Genomic DNA, 17,065 nt, shown 5'->3' with positions numbered 1-17,065 from the left:
AGCTATAGGTCGGGCGGAAAACCTGACCAATACCGATTTTATATTCAGCTCAACAACAAGACTGCTTCTCTGGCAAAATTTAACCCAAAGGAGGAGGGCATAGATGAGGGAAGACTGCTAGGAAATATACTCGAAAATCTGCTAGAAGCATCGAATGTTAACAACATCCAAGGAAGACAGACACACGAAACACGAGTATCAATTGCTGGTACAATATGCCCATGAATGGCTGAAAATATGGCAGACGTGGAAGGGATAAGACAAGCATCGCAAGATTGTGAAAGCGCGTCTTCCGGCAATCGCCAAGATAGGAAAGAAATATATGATAACAAGTCAACCGATATATCGGGTGTGGGAGGGATCTGGCTCAGGAAACAACCCGTATTGGTAACGAATTGGGGCTTGTTAAAGAAACATTACAAGACGATCAGTCTTGAGGTTGTGTACAAGCTTGTCAGTCAAGTCAACCATGGGAGGCAGCATTCTCCTTCTCCCATGGACCACCCGCTTACCGGTTACAAACGTTTACGATTCGCTTTCCACTCAAGATATACCCCCTTTTTTTTTTGACAAGGCATGCGAGATATAAGAGGAGGAAAGAGGCTAACTTGCAGACCTTGTAGTGCACAGTCCCTTATTTCCCCTTTGCAGTCAGACAGGTGTTCATACGGTAAGTGGGCCAGAGAGACCACAGATTTGTCCTGTTACATGAGGGTTCGAATGCGATGGTGTTACATGGGCTACGGACATATGCGGCAGGGTTCAAAAAGGCATATATATATATGACATTCTGGTCTGATTATACACCAGAACGTTCTTATAACCCATGCTAATCACACAATAACTCCTAAACGCGAGTTTTCAACTCACGGTACAAGTCCTCTAAAAGTTCTGGGAATATTATATCGACAGAAGTCATCACCAAAGGCTCTTCTAAGCTCACAGTTTTTATACGATGACATGGAGCAAGTGATAATCAAACGACCACTCAATGTCCGTAATAAGCGCCAGGTCCATGGCAAATTGACGAGATAATGTTGATTGTATGTCACGATAACTGGGGTTGATGCAAGTGTGGAAAACATCACTCTTTGGCAATGAGAAGTTTATTCCTGAGTTGGCGAGCTTGGTTGGTATATCATATAGCGTGAATTCTATATTCCTAGATCTCAATATGACCAATTTCTATTTCTATCTATCTATCCCATTCTATAAAAATCACTTCGCCTTCCTAGCCCTCTCCGGATCCGCCAAAATCTCCCTATTCCACCTCGGATCCTGACTCTCCTTCACAGGCGCCCAGCCTAACTGTATCTATAAACCGTCAACTCCCAATCCCTCTCAAAATAAAGAAAACTCACCTGCATAACCTTCTGATCCCAATCCTTAACGAAACTCCTAACCCTACCCCCCTCAATCTCAAAAATCGCCGCCGCACTCCACCGCGCCCTCCTCGGCGGCTCACTCCTCTCAATCCCTTTATAAGGAGCTCCGCAATGCGATCCTTCCGCCGTATACCGTAGCAATACATGTCCGTCTTTCGCCCAGGCTTGGTCGTACCGCACGATTTTCAGATCGCTGACGGAGGCCATCACGTGCGCGTGCGACTCGGCGTAGTCCATGGGGGTGGTGCAGCCGGGGAAGGTGGAGGGGGAGTAGAAGTGGGAGTCTGGGTGGCAGAGGTGGGAGACGGAGGGGGCGCCGGTGTTGTGGGTGGGGGAGTAGGCGATTGACATGTAGGTTTTTGCGGTGGTTATGTTTTTCTGGATATTTTTGTCAGTGTACAGGGGAGTGTTTTTTGTATAACTTGGACGGGATTACCTCTTCTTCGGGGGTTTGGGGAGTTGAGAGGATGGTTGGGGGTTCGGAGGACATGATGTTTGTATTTGTGCTTCGATAGTGGTTTGTATACAATATTATCTAAGTAGTGGTTAGTATACGAAGAAATTGTAGAAAGGTGGTAGATATATTGATACACTGGGGCAAACGAACTATGACCTCAAAATGAACTATGTAATTCCCAACCCAGAAACTAGCGCCTCGCCAATCCGGGGTCGGTCTCCACATTCCCCAGACAGACAGATCTGTACTTGTATCAGATTGGAGACTCCGAGAAACGTCCAAATAAAACACTTAATATAGAAAATAAAGCCTGCCGTCGGGGATTATCCTCTTATAGTATAACTAGTCTTATTGCTTATACGAGTCCAAGCACGCCATCCCTGACCCCCTCTACACCATCCACTACCAACCACACACCCGTGATGCAACAGGGCCTGCATCCCGCTCATTGGGCGTAACCCCTCTTATAACTTTGTTAAGCTCATACGATGTACTCGTAACGCTGGTGACTATATAAATGCTTATGCTCGTATCGACAATGCGATCTGTTACTTCTCGTACTTGTGCGCAGGCTTGCCAAAATGGGCCGCAAACTGGGCGTTTTCCGCGCCGTATACCTAGTCTCGGCTAGTTGTATGGGCTCGTTTGCGTTTGCTTTTGATACTGGTGTTATCAGTACGTCCTTCTATCTCTATATCTAATCGCATTCTTGAAGAGAAGAGCTAATGAACAGGCGGTGTTCTCACTCTCAAATCCTTCCAGAATGACTTCCGCTACAGCTCGTCCCAACAAACAACCGTAAACTCCAACGCCGTCTCCATCCTCCAAGCAGGCGCCTTCTTCGGCTGCTTCTTCACCATGCCCATCGCCGCGTATCTCGGCCGTCGCGGCGGCCTAATCCTCAGCTCAATCGTTTTCTCCATCGGTACAATTCTGCAACTCATCAACGCGCATACACTGGGGACATTCTACGCCGGTCGCGTAATCGCGGGACTAGGAATCGGTGCTGCGACTGTGCTGGTGCCCATGTACGCAGCGGAGATGTCGCCGAAGGAACTGCGTGGACGGCTGGGGAGTTGTTTCCAGTTGTTTTTCGCGCTGGGCGTTATGGTTGCTTATTGGGTGACTTTTGCGGTGAGTAAGGATTATGCAGAGTCGACGAAGCAGTGGCAGATTGCGTTGGGGTTGCAGTTGTTACCATCGACGCTGTTGTTAGCGGGAATGTGTACTGTGTCTGAGAGCGCGAGGTGGTTGGCGGCGAAGGGGAGGACGGAGGAAGCTTGGAAATCGCTGAAGTGGGTGCGCGGGGGTGAAGAGAATGATGCGCTTCGCGCTGAATTCGATGAGATCCTCGCTGGTATCCAGGAAGAAGCGCGCGTCCGCGACGGGTTCTCATGGAAAGAGCTCTTCGTCCTCCCCGGGAACCGATACCGTCTCTTCATCGCAGTGACCATCCAGCTCTGTGCACAGCTCACAGGAAACACCTCCCTAGCGTACTACGCAAACCAGATCTTCGAAGCCGTGGGCGCCGGCAGCTCATCAAAGCTAGTAACCGGGTTCTTCGGCGTCGTCAAAGTCGTCGGCGTCGTCATTTTCCAGATCTTCGTCATGGACCGCATCGGCCGTCGCGTACCCTTCATGGTTGGCGCATTCGCAATGGGTTCTTTCATGTTAATCATCGCCTGCGTGCTCGCCACACATCCAACTAGCACTGACAACTCAGGCGCAACGAAAGCCGGCATCGCAATGATCATCATGACCTATGCAGAAGCGTTCAGTTTCAACATGTCCTGGGGGCCGTTGCCCTGGTTATATGTGGGTGAGATCTTCTCGAGTCGCACGCGTGAAGTTGGGGTTGCGGTGGGTGGTGCGTCACAGTGGTTGTTTAATTTCATGATGAGCCAGGTGACGCCGCATGCGATTGAGAATATTGGGTGGAGGATGTTTTTGATGTTTGCGATTTTTAATTATGCGATTATTGGGTATTCGTGGTTGTTTTTGAAGGAGGTAGGCCCTTCCCTCCCCTGGTCTCCGGATTGCGTGCACAAGCTGACTATGATAGACCTCGAATCACTCGCTGGAGGAAATGCAGCATGTCTTTGGGGATGCGCCGAGGAATAAGACGGATGAAGAGGCCGAGACAGTGGATGAGATCGCCAATGGGCCGAAGTCTAGTCCTCGCTAGGACCTTCCACAGTATATATAGCTACCACTGGACATCCAATAAACATCTTGATGTAAATATTAATATCGGCAATGAAGTCATCTGGACCACATCGGGACTAGTCCCTTTATTGCATACCGGAGTATATAACGCGGGGCATCTCTACCACTATACAAACTTCACCTACACCCTCAATCCCCTCTACATCAACCACAATGGAAGACCTTAAACCTTTCGAAAACCCCAGCATCGACGTACGCCTCCCCCTCAAGCCCCCAACACTCAACCCAAATACTAACAGAGAATGCCGGCGCAGCCCCCCGCCCTAACAGCCCTCGAATCCTCCCCCTCCGTGCTCTTCCCATCCTTCACCTCCAACATAGCCTGGTCCCTAGGCCTCGCCCTCCGCACCCGAATCCTCTCCCTCCCCCCCGACCAGCGCAAGCCCGCATTGATCAGCATCTCGCTCTCCTCCACACCGTCCTTCGACACCCCCGGCAGCGGCCAGGCACAACCACACGTTATCTTCCAATGCGCGACGGAGCCCGGCACCGTGTCTGATAATGAGGTGTGGGTAAGGCGGAAGAGGAATACGGTGCTTAGGTGGGGGGTTAGCAGTTGGTTGATGCGGTGTAAGATGCTGGGGCAGAGTAGTACGACGGATGTGGAGGGGGCTTTTGTGAGGAAGTTTGCGTTGAGGAGTTCGTGTGGGGGGTTTGCGGCGGATGAGTATGCAATTCATGGGGGTGGGTTTCCGGTGAGGGTGAAGGGGGTTGATGGGGTGGTTGGGGTTATTGTGGTTAGTGGGTTAAAGCAGGAGCATGATCATCAGGTTGTTGTTGAGGTCGTGCAGGATTTTATTGCCAATTTGGGGCCTGCATAGACTACAATATAAACACGACAGGCATGGGAGAACAATGTATCATGCAATTCTATGCAACTATAACTGAAAGCAAAACTCCATTAAAAGAAAACCCCGATAATTTTACAGTTCGTCATGTCCGCTGGGCTCCTCATCCTCTTCGGGTGCGGCGCCGCCGTACAGCTTGCTGGTGATCGGGTAAGCAACGTTCGAGAGCTGCTCCTTTTGCTCCTCAAAGTCCTCGGTGGAAGCGGTGGCGGCGTTGTCCTCGAGCCAGTCGTTGACCTCCTTGACGGCGTCCAAGATGGTCTGCTTGTCATCCTCGTCAATGCGACCACCCAGGCCCTTGTCGTCGCTGACCTGGTTCTTCAAGCTGAAGGCGTAGTTCTCCAGTCCGTTGCGGGCCTCGATCTTGCCCTTGACGGCCTTGTCCTCCTCGGCGAACTGCTCGGCCTCAGCGACCATACGGTCGATTTCTTCCTGGGTCAGACGACCCTTGTCGTTGGTGATGGTGATGGACTCGATCTTGCCAGTTCCCTTGTCACTAGCACCGACCTTCAGGATACCATTGGCATCCAGGTCGAAAGAGACCTCAATCTGGGGAACACCACGGGGGGCCGGAGGAATGCCGGTAAGCTCGAACTTGCCGAGAAGGTTGTTGTCCTTGGTCAGAGAACGCTCTCCCTCGACTGCACATCATTAGCAGCTGTTCAATTCTGGCACAGGGAAAAAGTAGGAAAAAAAAGTGACTTACAAACTTGAATCAAGACCGTGGGCTGGTTGTCAGCGGCGGTCGAGAAGATCTGGGATTTGCGGGTAGGAATGACGGTGTTACGGGGGATGAGCTTGGTCATCACACCACCAGTGGTCTCAATACCCATGGTAAGAGGGTTGACATCCATCAGAACAACGTCGCCAGTTCCTTCCTCACCAGAGAGGACACCACCCTGGACAGCGGCACCAAACGCAACGGCCTCATCGGGGTTGATACCCTTGCTGGCCTTCTTGCCGTTGAAGAACTCCTCGAGGAGAGCCTGGACCTTGGGAATACGGGTAGAACCACCGACCAGAACGATGTCCTGAACCTCGGCCTTCTTGACCTTGGCGTCCTTGAGCACCTGCTCAACGGGCTTCAAGGTCTTCTTGAAGAGGTCCACGTTCAGCTCTTCGAACTTAGCGCGGGTCAGAGTCTCAGAGAAGTCGTTGCCGTTGTGGAAGGCTTCGATTTCAATGCGAGTCGACATCTGGGAAGACAGAGTACGCTTGGCCTTCTCAACCTCACGCTTGAGCTTACCCATGGACTTGAGGTCCTTGGTAATGTCAACGCTGTTCTTCTTGTTGTACTGCTTGACGAAGTACTCCATGACACGGTGGTCAAAGTCCTCACCACCAAGGTGGGTGTCACCAGCGGTAGCCAAGACCTCGAAAACGCCGTTGTCGATCGACAGAAGGGAAACATCGAAGGTACCACCACCAAGATCGTAGACGATAACCTGGCGCTCGTCACCCTGCTTGTCCAGACCGTACGCGATAGCGGCGGCGGTGGGCTCGTTAACGACACGGAGAACGTTGAGACCGGCAATGGTACCGGCATCCTTGGTGGCCTGTCTCTGGGCATCGTTGAAGTATGCGGGGACAGTAACAACGGCGTGGGTAACTTGCTTTCCAAGGTAGCCCTCGGCGATGTCCTTCATCTTACCCAAGACCATGGCGGAAACCTCCTCGGGAGTGAGGGTCTTGGGGGTCTGGTTGACGTCGACCTTGACAACAGGCTTTCCATCCTTGTTGACAATCTTGAAGGGGAAGTGCTTGGCGTCCTTCTGGATATCCTTGTCATCGAACTTGCGACCAATCAATCGCCTAGTCCTGTTAGCCACCCATTCTAGTTCCAAAAGTTGTAGACCCAACTCACTTGATGTCAAAGATAGTCCGGACCGGGTTAGCGGCGTATTGGTTCTTCGCGGCGTCACCGACCAAGCGCTCCTCATCCGTGAAGGCCACGTAGGAAGGCGTGATACGGTTTCCTTGGTCGTTGACGAGAATCTCGACCTTTCCGTTCTGCATAACACCGACGCAAGAGTAGGTGGTTCCCAAATCGATACCGACGACTATTCAAGCACCGTTAGCCACCAAATCCCAGAAGATATTCCTGATCCAGGTAGACATACCAGTTCCATAGTTATCCTGTACTGATTCCTCCTCAGCGTGTGCGGTTCCGAGCAAAGCCAATGGCGCGATAAAGACAAGAAGAAGGTAGAAGATGGTCGTCCAAGCCGTGAACGGCTTAGCAGCACCGCTGCGACCAGACAGCCGTGCCATTATGAAGGTGTTAAGAGGGGGAAAAGGCGAGCGATCTCTATCCTGCTCGTCTAGTGAAATGGTCAAAGGGAAATAGAAAAGTAACAATCAGAAAGATTCCGTCTTCCCAAGTTCCTCATTAACAAGAGGATACAAAAAGATAAGAAAGGGAAGGGAAAAGACACAGTGGAGGGAAGAGAAGAGGTTGACGAAGAAAAAGAGCAGCGGCGGTTCTTGTATTGCTCTCCGAAGCCCCAGCGGCCAGCATGGCCTTTTCGCCTGTTCAGAGTTACTTCTCGCGTCCTGATTGGCTGGTTCCCCTGCTGAGTCATGCCCGCAGTTGGCGCTTTTCTCACCGCCTACTTTCTGCCTTAGATATGCGTGTCCCAATCAGGCAACCGATGGGGGGCTGAGGAGGCATAACTGACCAATCAGTGAGCCTCCAGAACCTCCATCGAACTTGCTAGAAGTGGGGACCCTTCTAGAAATAGTAAGGCGTTGTGGTGTGGCAGCCTCCCAAGGCTGTTTCCGCCTTCCTCTTTGGAACACTGCTTTTGACTTGCAGCTCTGCACAGGGCAAGCGGCGATCAGGCCGTCTTTCCCGATTTGGCAGCGCATTCACGACACTTGGCCTTTGACTGACTCACTGTACCAAGGAACGAGAATAGGACACTTGGCCTTCTCGCAGTCGAGATTCTCCGGATAATGAAGCATACTCTAGGATATATTCAACTCTATACACTTGTAAAGTATCTACTAGCTATTCAAGCAACCCTGCCGCCACAGTCTCCCCTCCGGCACGTAGAACAACCCGCGTAGGTGCCTCCAGAGGAACCCCTTGGTCCATCTCGACCACAATCCGAGCCACTGAACCAGGCGCCACGATCTTCGGCTTCTTCTTGACAGGCGCGCCAGACCCCTTGTCCAAGGTTGCAACCAGCTTGCTGATACGCCCTGGCACATGAAGACGACCGCGGTGGATGTCGACCATGCTGGGCATCAAGTGTTCGAATGCGAGCACCTTTGTCGTGAAGCTGGTGATGTTCTGGATGGGTGACGAGGAATGGCAAATGACATCTCCAGACCGAAGGTGCACAGGGTCGATGTTTGCCAGGTTCAAGACGACGTTTTGACCTGCCACCGCCCAGTCACTAACATCCGCGTCAACTTCCAAGCTGCGGATTGTCGCTTTCTCCCCACTGGGCATCGTGAGCAATTCGTCGCCAACTTGCAAGCTGCCCGCCTCGATGCGGCCTGAGATCGACAGAGGGTTCTGCACACTACCCCGGAAGACATCCGCGATCGTCATCCGCAGTGGCTTATCCAACGCATGCGAGTAACGTTCTGAAGTCTCCAGTTCGTCGACCAACGTCCGTCCAGTATACCACGAAACATTCGGATCTTCACTGCGTCGAGTGATGTTGTCACCCTGGATACCTGAGCAGGGAACAAATGCGATGTTCTTTGGTTGGAATCCGGCAGCGGTCAAAAACGATGAAACTTGTTGCTCAATCTCGTCAAAGCGTTCTTTGTCCCATTGCACTGAATCCATCTTGTTCACAGCAACGATGATTTTTTGAACCCCCATACTCCGCACCAACAACGCATGCTCCTTGGTCTGGCCCTTCAACCCCGACTCAAACTTCCCTGTGCTAGAATCGATGACAAGGACCGCAAAATCCGCCTGACTCGCTCCAGCAATCATGTTGGGAACAAAGTCCCTGTGGCCCGGTGCGTCAACGATGGTGAAAGCGGTATTCTCCGTCTCGAATTTGTTGGTTGCAATGTCGATGGTCACACCACGGGCTCTCTCCTCGGTTCCCTGATCCAACACCCAAGCCAACGCAAATGATCCTTTCCCGATTTTCTCTGCCTCCCGCTTGTATTTCTCCAACGTCCGTTGATCAACGGCTTTCAGGTCAGCAAGTAAGCGTCCCATAAGCGTAGATTTTCCGGCGTCAACATGGCCTGTCCAGAGTTAGCAACGATACCTAGTATAGTAGCTGAGGGTAGACAAACCAATAACCACAAAATTGGCACTCTTCTTCCGATTCGACTTCTTGTACTCCGACAACACGTCAAGATTTTTGCTTTTCACGTTCACCTTCTCCGCAACACTCAAGTTGCCCATACCACCTGCCAGATCGCCCTGGGCCTTCTTGTCGCCTGCTGACTTAGCCACAGGCTGTTTCGACTTGAAGCCTGCAATGTATTAGGTGGGATCTCATATCTTTCTCCGAATAGCCAAACCTTTTGCTGAGCTCTGTGCATTCACGACCACATCGTCGGGACTGGGGCCTGCAAAGTCAAAAGGTTCAGTAAGATCTTGACCGTAAATTCGTATCAAATCAGCGGTGTTGGAATGTAAGTGGCTGGGCTCGGTCATCATTGGACGAGTGCTGTCTCCAACAATCGTACTCGCAAAGCCGGACGGTGGCGCACGAATGTTCACTTCAGGCTCTTCCTTTTCCTTGTGATCCGCCTGGCTGTTCTCTGCCGGTACCTCCGGTCCAGGCTCTGTTGGAAGTTCGGGCTTCGTTGGCTCGGGTGCTGGTTTCTTCAGAAGCGGCGAAGGTGCCGGGCTGCCCTTGCCAAGGGAGCGAAGGGTCGATATGCCGTTCGATTGTTTCCGCGGTTTATCATTGGCAGCCAGTCTCTCACGCAACGACAACGCGCTCGGTTTTGCCTCCGCCGCAGGTGTTTCAGGGGTTTTATCAGCGCTCGGAGTAGCGACAGCCGGTATTGCTTCTGCAGGAGGTTTCTCCCCTTCTTTCTTCTTCCGCGCAGCAGCCAACGCAGCCAGCTTGGAGACCTTCCCGCCACTCTCAGGAGCTCCGCCCAAAAGACCCATTCGAGGATATAAAGGCTCCACGAGGATATCGGCTTTACGATGCGAAGGTACGTTCAACCATGGTGAATCGCGAAAGAACTCTGCCGCGGAGAAGTGCGCGATCTGCGGAGAAGTCGTCGGGGGTGGAATGGGGTATGCCAGCACTGAGAAACCTGTTAGGACATGCTCAACTTCCGCACCAATGTCAGTTTGAAATCTTTTTCGTTTAATCGACCGACCGCGCTAAGCAAGCAGAGGGGGGCGCATGCACACATACCTTGATCACATCACAATTGGTGCATTCCGCAAATGACTCGAACCCAACCACAATCGTAGAAAGACACATAGCGCAAACATAAAACAAGGGTCTTGCTTACCTTTCGGCTTCGCCGTCGCGGGAGGAGCCTGCTTCTTCTGGACCTCCTTTGCTTTCTTGCCTAATCAACCCAGCGTTAGCATCACCCCAGAATCCACGAAAATATGGGAATAACTGACTTCTCAAATAATTCGCCGACTTTTCCACATCATTATAATAATGCCAAAGCGCCTCCTGGACCTCATCCCTCGTCGCCGTCACCGACGGTTCCCCCGAGCGGAGCTGTCCAAGCACGTCTTTCGTATACTGTTCCAAGAACTCCTGCTCTTCTGGATCGGGCGAGTCATATCCGTCGTCGTCTTCGAAATCGTCGTCATAACTCACGGTTTTCATGCGATGTCGCGACATGGTGGGGTGAGAATCACTGCCTGACTCACTGGTTATAGGACGGAAGGTTGCTGGATGGGTGAGAAATAATGTTAAATAAAACTTCAAGCAGCTAAAGAATCCAGGATCAATCAATCCTGAGTAGATCGGAATTCGTAAAAGGGGAAAGGAAGAAGGAACGAAAAGAGGTTGCGGATGGACGTTGGCGGGGAGCAGCTCGCAGGTTTCCCACCACGTCATTCTCCATTTGTGCTGTGTGCATTAACATGCATATTTCTATCACCTGCATAATTGTATGAGAATGGATCTCAGAATAGTATACAGGCTCCTCTGTACATGTATATATCCTCCATTCACCGAAAGAACTCATTGAACCGAAATACCAGGCAACTTAGTCATATCTTTGGAGCCATTGACTTCTCTCTGGCTCGTTTCCCCGCGTCGTCCTACTATCATAACCATCATTCCCCATAATTCGTCTCTCCAAGCTCCTCTCGATCTGAACTAGATCCCTTTCCACCTCCTGCATGTTACTCTGCATGGTAGAAAACCTCCAAGTCAAAGGCCAAACGGCGTGTACAAAACATCGACTGAGTCTATTTCCTAACTGCGATAATGGAGAAGTTATCGACTCATGCATGGACACGATCGATTGCATGCCTTCTTCTCTGGTCAATGCGCTTTTGCGATGGAGCATCTTGTCTTGGAATGAGCGGAGATTAGGAAAGTAGATGCGCAGGGTGAGGCGCGGTAGATTGAGCTTGCCTTGCACATAGGATATTGTTTCGATCCAATTTTGATGGGCGGGTGATCCTAGGAAAATGCAGCCCGGGATTGTTGGTGGAAAGATGATTTCAAGAAATTTGAGAGAATAGAGCATTATGGGAGGAAGCACATCGCGCAGGAAGATTGAAGCTTCAAGACGGTCCAGCACAGCAGGTTTCGCAGCTGCATAAAATGGTCCTCCAGACGGCATGACGATGAAACGGTTTTTGGAAAATAATATGGTCCGAGCAAGATGCTGCAAAGTCTTTGAGACAAGAAACAGTGGCGTTGGTGGACACCAGCAGTTGCAGATGGTTGAAGACACTGCATGGTAACGGTAGCAGAAACATCCATTGTTCAAACGCTGGTAGCAGTTTCTAAACTGACAAGTGTAGTGATCCTCAGGTGGGCAGTTTGTAAATTCACAGTCTTCAAACCTATAATGCAGATAGAATCTTTTCTTAGGATTCCAAGTGATCTCGCGACATGGGGTAATGAGATCCGTGTATTCTAAAATCTCATATTGAAGCTCCCGCGGTAAGTCCAAGAATCTAAATTAACCCTGAGGGCTCCAGGTCCATCCCCATTGCCAGGGTCGCTGTCTTATGTGCCAGATGCCGAAGTGGAAGACTAGGATCTTTACCCAGCCGAATATTGCAGCTTGCAAGTGTAGGAAGCTTCTCATTCAGCGGCTCAGCCACTTTCCTTGCCGTTTCCAGATCTTCGACATCACAGATCAGAGAAAAATATAGCTGGGACGAGGGGATGTGTCTGCCAGCGTAATTGATGGCACCAATCCATTCAGATATCGTTGGCAGGTATCCAGATAATGGACCAAGAGGCCAGTCATGATGGATAGAGTAATCAACACGATGGATTTGGCTGTGTATTTCTCTGGGTCCCCTGCAGCATTCATGTCTTCCTTCGCAAGAGCTGACATTAAGGTGGATGGTCAAGTGGTGAAGCGATGCTACTGTGGTCTGTGTATCTGATGAAGAAACAATTTTCAGAGTAAAGAATTGGTAAGGCTTCAGAGTAGATGGTGCGACAGGTGAGTAGCAAATTGTATGCGCGTCTGTACGGTAGGATGCTAGCGTAGCTTGACCATGGGTTCAAATCTTGGAGATACTCAGATCGGGGGACAATTTCCTGGTATATTTGGTGTCGAACTGCGAGTGGGAGATCCAGAAAGGATATATAGGAGTACATTGCTGTAGACTTGTGTTTCGATCATTAAGTGTTCTGGGTAGACGACGGAGTATGTAGTAGGCGACCTTGACAAGGAAAAGCGGTCACAGCACTGAAAAAAAGCTGTATGAGGGAACGATGTTTACACGAGGATTAAAACTAAATAGGAAAGAAAGCACCACAAGGCATTATTAGAAAATCCTGTATTCTCTCTATCTGTGAAGTCAAAGCTATTGGAAATTGTTCAAGAAGGGTCCAGTATATAAAAATCCCCACAACTATCACATAATCCCAAAAAAAAAAAAAAAAAAAAAAGGTTATGCAAAAAAGGGGTCGCTAAAACCAAGGCTAATCCAACCATATATCAATCACCGCAAGGGACTCCCTGTAAAGAAATCACCCGTCCCAGGACTGCTAAAACTGCCATTACTAGGCGTCAAAGCAATCGTCCGACGAAACCCTTGGCGAGGCGTAGTTGGTGTGCTAACTGGTGGTGGGACATTTTCCTGACCAGTAGGTGTGCTGGCGCCGTTAGATGTTTGCATGGTCACGGCAGTCCCGGGACGAGAAAGAACGGCTGCCGTGCCGTTTCGAGGGGGAGGTCGGAATCCAAGCTTAGCTCCTTCGCGGAAGATTTCTTCTAATATTTGATTGACGATACCCGCATCTTCATATTCCTGGAACTTCTTCCAAAGACGGAGCGCCATGCGGGCGTCTTCGATCGAGTCGTGGCCTTGGCTGGGATCTGTTGGTTCTTCTTGGATGAACTCTTTGAATACGGCCCAGGCAAGATACCGAAGACTGAGACGACGGTTTTTGGCAGGGTGGAAGTAGAGATATTGCGTATCCACGGTCTGGCTCTTGGGGACCTGGATGTTGATCTGGCGGAAGTCGGAGGCCAGGCCATGTCCGACGAAAATGCAACCCAAGTTGAGAAGAAGCCAGAGTTTCTTGTATGCAATCTTGAGCGGGACAAGATTGTGTTCACTGGTCCTCAGATCCAAATCGCTAGGCTTAATACCAGAGTACTGTGTTACGTAGTCGACAATCGTTTCCTTAATCGTAATATAGTCGTCAATGAAAGGAATGCCCTCTTGTAATCCTGCGCCGCGCAGCACAGAGACTCGAGCAAGTCCGCTCCTGCTTGGTCGAACAATCTCCTGCGATCCATCGGCTTTGACATCGATCTCCGCCTTTTCTAGGTCGACAAACTCCGTGTCAAGAGCGACGGGTGTGCCTGGGGATGGCTTTTCCTGTTCTGTAAGTTTACGGCATGATTCAATCGGACGGCCACCACTGTTAAGCATCGTGTTAGTGAACATTCTTGCTAATATGTATAGGGTTCAACTTACTTCAAAGACCACTCGCGGAAAAGAAGAGTAGTGTCAAGCAACTGTTTCCAGGTGTCATCAATCGCATGACGAGCGTCCCGAACCTGGTACGACAAGACGCAGGGGAATTTCCAGGGCTGATTAAACATGAGCGCCTCATCCTTGTCCACTTCGGTGACCAAGAAATCGTTGAACAAATGCCACCTATTCCTTTCCTGCTTTTCCTGAGCAGAAATCGAAACGTTAATAAACGAGACAAGGTGGGGCTTTTGATGCTCCGGGATATCAATCTCAGAAACGACACCAACCAGGTCGTATATCAAGAGACCCGGCATATTATTCTGCATTCGCGCCTTCAGATCCTCTCCTTCATAGCACATAATTTGGCCGTTGTCAACAACAAGACCAACTTGCTCCGGGAGCCAGCCAGGCATCGCCCAAAGTCGTCGGCAAATGGGGTTGTTGAGTGCCGCATTGATCATCAAAACGAGTGGCATACGGTGTACTGTTTTCCGAATGGCGACTTGCTGGTAGCGTCGGCAGTAATTGCACCACCCTCTATTTTGGGTTTCCCGCTCAATACTGGCTCTGAGAATGTTGGAAAATCGGTATGCCGGGTGCCTTCGAACTTGTTTGACATCGACAGGTGGGTATATTAATTCCGTCAGCGATGAATTCCCGGCTCTGACAATCTCATTCTGGCAGAACATGCACCGGATTGATTCCGACGCGAGCGTAGTAAGATGACGATCAAAATCATCCCCATTCGGTAGTACCATGCGTGAGTCATGAGCGATCTGGCCAAGGAAGAACCTATTAACCGACTGAATAGCTGTCGAAAGAGATTTGGTGGTGAGATTCTCTTCAAGCAGTCCCAGGTTCGACGCCTCCCGGAAGCTGCTAAAGGTTTTTAATAGATTGGTGGCCTGACAGTTTTGACCTTTTGCCTTCTCGAGCATGTCGAAGAGATAGCCCATCTCACATAAAAGGCAGCTCTCGAAGATACAAGGACTGGCAGCGTGGTGAAGCGCCAGATTTCGGACGAGTGGGATGAATTTGAAGAGTTGAAGGAGGGCGTTAGCAAAGGAGTTTGCAATGTGTGTTTCGAGACCAGAGAAGACGGTCTTGTTATAAAACCTAGTGACGGTTAGCAGTCTGCGAAGAAAAAGCAAAAGAGAAGGGAAGTCTGAAGACATACCTGAAGTCGAAATCATCAACACCAAACCTACTGTATTTGATTTCGACGTTGCTGTATTTAAGGAGCGGGTCGTCATCGGATTGTCCATTAATCTTCGCACCCGCCAGAGCCTCTGCGGCATCATTGAGGGACCCATCCAATTTGGCCTTGTTCTGTTCCCGTGCCTTCTCACTCAGGAACTTGGGGGCAATAAGAGCAGGCTCAGGAGATGCCAACGCGCGGGTGTTTTCGACCTGGTATCGCCTAGACTTCTTTGGATTTGGTGCGCCGTGGCCCATATCAGCAGGACGGAGGTAGGGAATTATAGAGGGATCGATAAGAGCTGGTGGGCTGCCAACTTCGAACACCAGGTGACTAGGCCAGGCAGAAAAAAGGCGCTCGTGGTAATAAGGCATACCTATCATGTTCAGCGGTGTATCGAGAGACCAGTCGAGAGGAGGTGGGCGCGGTGTGACATCTGCAAATTCAACCTCCCTGCTCATTTCATTGAAATGTACCTTTGCGGGAGAGCCCCAAAGGTGAATCGAGCACTCCGTATCATTAATAGCTAGAGCTTCTCCGGAAGGTGACAAGTCAATACCAAGCATGAAGGGGACGTTGGCTTGACGAAGGTTGATGGCATTAGGGTTCATAAGATCCACCACTTGCAGCTGTCCGGTTTGAGACGCCACGAAACTGGTGGTATGTAGCTTCGGATGCATGCGCACATAGGCTGCACCGGCATGGAAAGGAATCGGAGGTAACGGCGCCAATGTCTTCAGATCATAAACGTTGGCGAGCGGATCGGCAATCGGGGCGCCCATCTGCCTAACTGAAAACCCGCAGGTCACCAGCAGGTCGTTCCGGGCATCCATGTCGTTGACCGCAGTCCCATGTGCTTTCCATGACTTGACGACGCGGAAATCAAGCAAACTGAGCGCATTCACTAAGCCCGTGTCTGTCCCAGCACACAGGTACCGACTCTTCTTCATGATTGTATAGTTGTGGTCGGTGGGCAACTTGTCGACAATAATCCCCTTATCAATATCGATCGTAAACATGCTCCGTTGACACCCCGCCACGATAATCCGATTTGTTTGCGCCGTAAAACTCATGCACCGCAGGTCGGTCATTTCATCGTGGGAAACGTGCCATTGCGTGAGGCCGCGTCGGGATATCATGTGCACGCTCTTCGAGGACAGCGAAATCACACCTCTCTCGTGAAATAATATCTGTCGTACCAAGCCTTCAGTGGCAGGGTGTGCTCGAACGGAGGTATATCTCTGTAATTCCGGCCCGTAAAACGACATAACTCGTCCCTGCGAGACAATGAAGGTCAGATAAGCCCGCAAACACCCAAGGTACAGTACTTACGAATTCATTCCCCATCCACAAAAGCTCCATCACATCATCAAAAGCAATAGTCGTGGCAATCGTCGGCAGCGCATGCGGGCCCGGGGGAGGCACCGGGATGCGCGATAGCTCATCCCAATCGGCTTCCATGATGGTTGACCTGGGCAGTAATGCCCCCCAGGTTCTCAAAGATTTTCTCTCTTTTCCTTCCTTCGAGTAGTTCAATATACGTATAACGTCTGTCGTAAAGGATGTCTAAAGAATGGTCAGGTCCTGCCAATACTCAAAAAGAGCGAAATCGGGCATCGTTCGGCGAGGGCGCGCGATTGCGGGGAAGCTTTCCCAGGTCGAACCTAGGGGTATAAATGCAAGACCGTTTAAGGTATGTGGCTGTGTAAGATGTAATATGTTGTCGATAATCGCAGGGCTCGTTCGTGGTCGTCCTCTGGTAAATTAGTACTGGTTGTTAAAGAGAATCGTCTTATGTCTTCGCGGTCGTTGTCGAGTAGAGGCGGCGGAGGTGCCTGGGATCACGTGATGCTACAATAGGTA

The 17,065-nt window shown here is 50.5% G+C and overlaps 7 protein-coding genes across 7 annotated transcripts; 2 read left to right on the top strand and 5 right to left on the bottom strand.

The window, feature by feature from the left end:
• Positions 1-1,218: 1,218 nt before the first annotated feature.
• ASPGLDRAFT_65115 (uncharacterized protein) lies at positions 1,219-1,875 on the bottom strand (the record flags this gene model as incomplete). The annotated part of the gene is made up of 3 exons (XM_022548856.1): positions 1,219-1,314; positions 1,362-1,763; positions 1,822-1,875. 3 exons carry the CDS (start codon positions 1,873-1,875, stop codon positions 1,219-1,221), a joined length of 552 nt encoding a protein of 183 aa, XP_022402593.1.
• A 537-nt stretch (positions 1,876-2,412) lies between these two features.
• On the top strand, positions 2,413-4,433 carry ASPGLDRAFT_44870 (putative MFS sugar transporter). Its single transcript, XM_022546103.1, has 3 exons — positions 2,413-2,517; positions 2,576-3,849; positions 3,905-4,433. The coding sequence occupies exons 1-3, from the start codon at positions 2,424-2,426 to the stop codon at positions 4,025-4,027; spliced, it is 1,491 nt and encodes a 496-aa protein (XP_022402592.1). The 5' UTR covers positions 2,413-2,423; the 3' UTR covers positions 4,028-4,433.
• Positions 4,125-5,238, top strand: ASPGLDRAFT_1291311 (DUF967 domain protein). The gene is made up of 3 exons (XM_022540862.1): positions 4,125-4,260; positions 4,323-5,129; positions 5,189-5,238. The coding sequence occupies exons 1-2, from the start codon at positions 4,222-4,224 to the stop codon at positions 4,887-4,889; spliced, it is 606 nt and encodes a 201-aa protein (XP_022402591.1). The 5' UTR covers positions 4,125-4,221; the 3' UTR covers positions 4,890-5,129; positions 5,189-5,238.
• Positions 4,992-7,187, bottom strand: bipA (Hsp70 family ATPase KAR2; the record flags this gene model as incomplete). The annotated part of the gene is made up of 4 exons (XM_022540287.1): positions 4,992-5,557; positions 5,623-6,728; positions 6,781-6,976; positions 7,037-7,187. 4 exons carry the CDS (start codon positions 7,185-7,187, stop codon positions 4,992-4,994), a joined length of 2,019 nt encoding a protein of 672 aa, XP_022402590.1.
• A 571-nt stretch (positions 7,188-7,758) lies between these two features.
• Positions 7,759-10,924, bottom strand: ASPGLDRAFT_145794 (putative translation elongation factor EF-1 subunit). Its single transcript, XM_022541862.1, has 5 exons — positions 10,492-10,924; positions 10,374-10,433; positions 9,417-10,160; positions 9,186-9,368; positions 7,759-9,134 (listed from the first exon to the last, which is right to left on the bottom strand). Exons 1-5 carry the CDS (start codon positions 10,718-10,720, stop codon positions 7,927-7,929), a joined length of 2,424 nt encoding a protein of 807 aa, XP_022402589.1. The 5' UTR covers positions 10,721-10,924; the 3' UTR covers positions 7,759-7,926.
• Positions 10,797-11,937, bottom strand: ASPGLDRAFT_1290912 (uncharacterized protein). The gene has a single exon (XM_022540857.1). The coding sequence runs from the start codon at positions 11,673-11,675 to the stop codon at positions 11,091-11,093; it is 585 nt and encodes a 194-aa protein (XP_022402588.1). The 5' UTR covers positions 11,676-11,937; the 3' UTR covers positions 10,797-11,090.
• A 1,008-nt stretch (positions 11,938-12,945) lies between these two features.
• On the bottom strand, positions 12,946-16,960 carry pan2n2 (poly(A)-specific ribonuclease). Its single transcript, XM_022541861.1, has 4 exons — positions 16,535-16,960; positions 15,182-16,479; positions 14,005-15,120; positions 12,946-13,948 (listed from the first exon to the last, which is right to left on the bottom strand). The coding sequence occupies exons 1-4, from the start codon at positions 16,661-16,663 to the stop codon at positions 13,021-13,023; spliced, it is 3,471 nt and encodes a 1,156-aa protein (XP_022402587.1). The 5' UTR covers positions 16,664-16,960; the 3' UTR covers positions 12,946-13,020.
• Positions 16,961-17,065: the final 105 nt, after the last annotated feature.

This window comes from Aspergillus glaucus (genome assembly GCF_001890805.1).
Source record: "Aspergillus glaucus CBS 516.65 unplaced genomic scaffold ASPGLscaffold_6, whole genome shotgun sequence".
Classification (NCBI taxonomy): Eukaryota; Fungi; Ascomycota; class Eurotiomycetes; order Eurotiales; family Aspergillaceae; genus Aspergillus; species Aspergillus glaucus.
Note: the sequence above shows the minus strand (reverse complement) of the source record. Positions and strands in the feature narration are given on the sequence as shown.

Excerpts from the sequence above, each read along its gene's own strand:
- ASPGLDRAFT_44870 (XM_022546103.1), top strand. The coding sequence starts at position 2,424 with ATGGGCCGCAAACTGGGCGTTTTCCGCGCCGTATACCTAGTCTCGGCT. Across the intron at positions 2,518-2,575 it reads TTTTGATACTGGTGTTATCA|GCGGTGTTCTCACTCTCAAA; the intron begins GTACGTCCTTCT and ends GCTAATGAACAG. Across the intron at positions 3,850-3,904 it reads CGTGGTTGTTTTTGAAGGAG|ACCTCGAATCACTCGCTGGA; the intron begins GTAGGCCCTTCC and ends TGACTATGATAG.
- ASPGLDRAFT_1291311 (XM_022540862.1), top strand. The coding sequence starts at position 4,222 with ATGGAAGACCTTAAACCTTTCGAAAACCCCAGCATCGAC. Across the intron at positions 4,261-4,322 it reads TCGAAAACCCCAGCATCGAC|CCCCCCGCCCTAACAGCCCT; the intron begins GTACGCCTCCCC and ends ATGCCGGCGCAG.
- ASPGLDRAFT_145794 (XM_022541862.1), bottom strand. The coding sequence starts at position 10,720 with ATGTCGCGACATCGCATGAAAACCGTGAGTTATGACGACGATTTCGAA. Across the intron at positions 10,434-10,491 it reads GTCGGCGAATTATTTGAGAA|GCAAGAAAGCAAAGGAGGTC; the intron begins GTCAGTTATTCC and ends TGGGTTGATTAG. Across the intron at positions 9,135-9,185 it reads TGCCAATTTTGTGGTTATTG|GCCATGTTGACGCCGGAAAA; the intron begins GTTTGTCTACCC and ends AACTCTGGACAG.
- ASPGLDRAFT_1290912 (XM_022540857.1), bottom strand. The coding sequence starts at position 11,675 with ATGCCGTCTGGAGGACCATTTTATGCAGCTGCGAAACCTGCTGTGCTG.
- pan2n2 (XM_022541861.1), bottom strand. The coding sequence starts at position 16,663 with ATGGAAGCCGATTGGGATGAGCTATCGCGCATCCCGGTGCCTCCCCCG. Across the intron at positions 16,480-16,534 it reads TGTGGATGGGGAATGAATTC|GGACGAGTTATGTCGTTTTA; the intron begins GTAAGTACTGTA and ends ATTGTCTCGCAG. Across the intron at positions 13,949-14,004 it reads TTCCGCGAGTGGTCTTTGAA|TGGTGGCCGTCCGATTGAAT; the intron begins GTAAGTTGAACC and ends GATGCTTAACAG.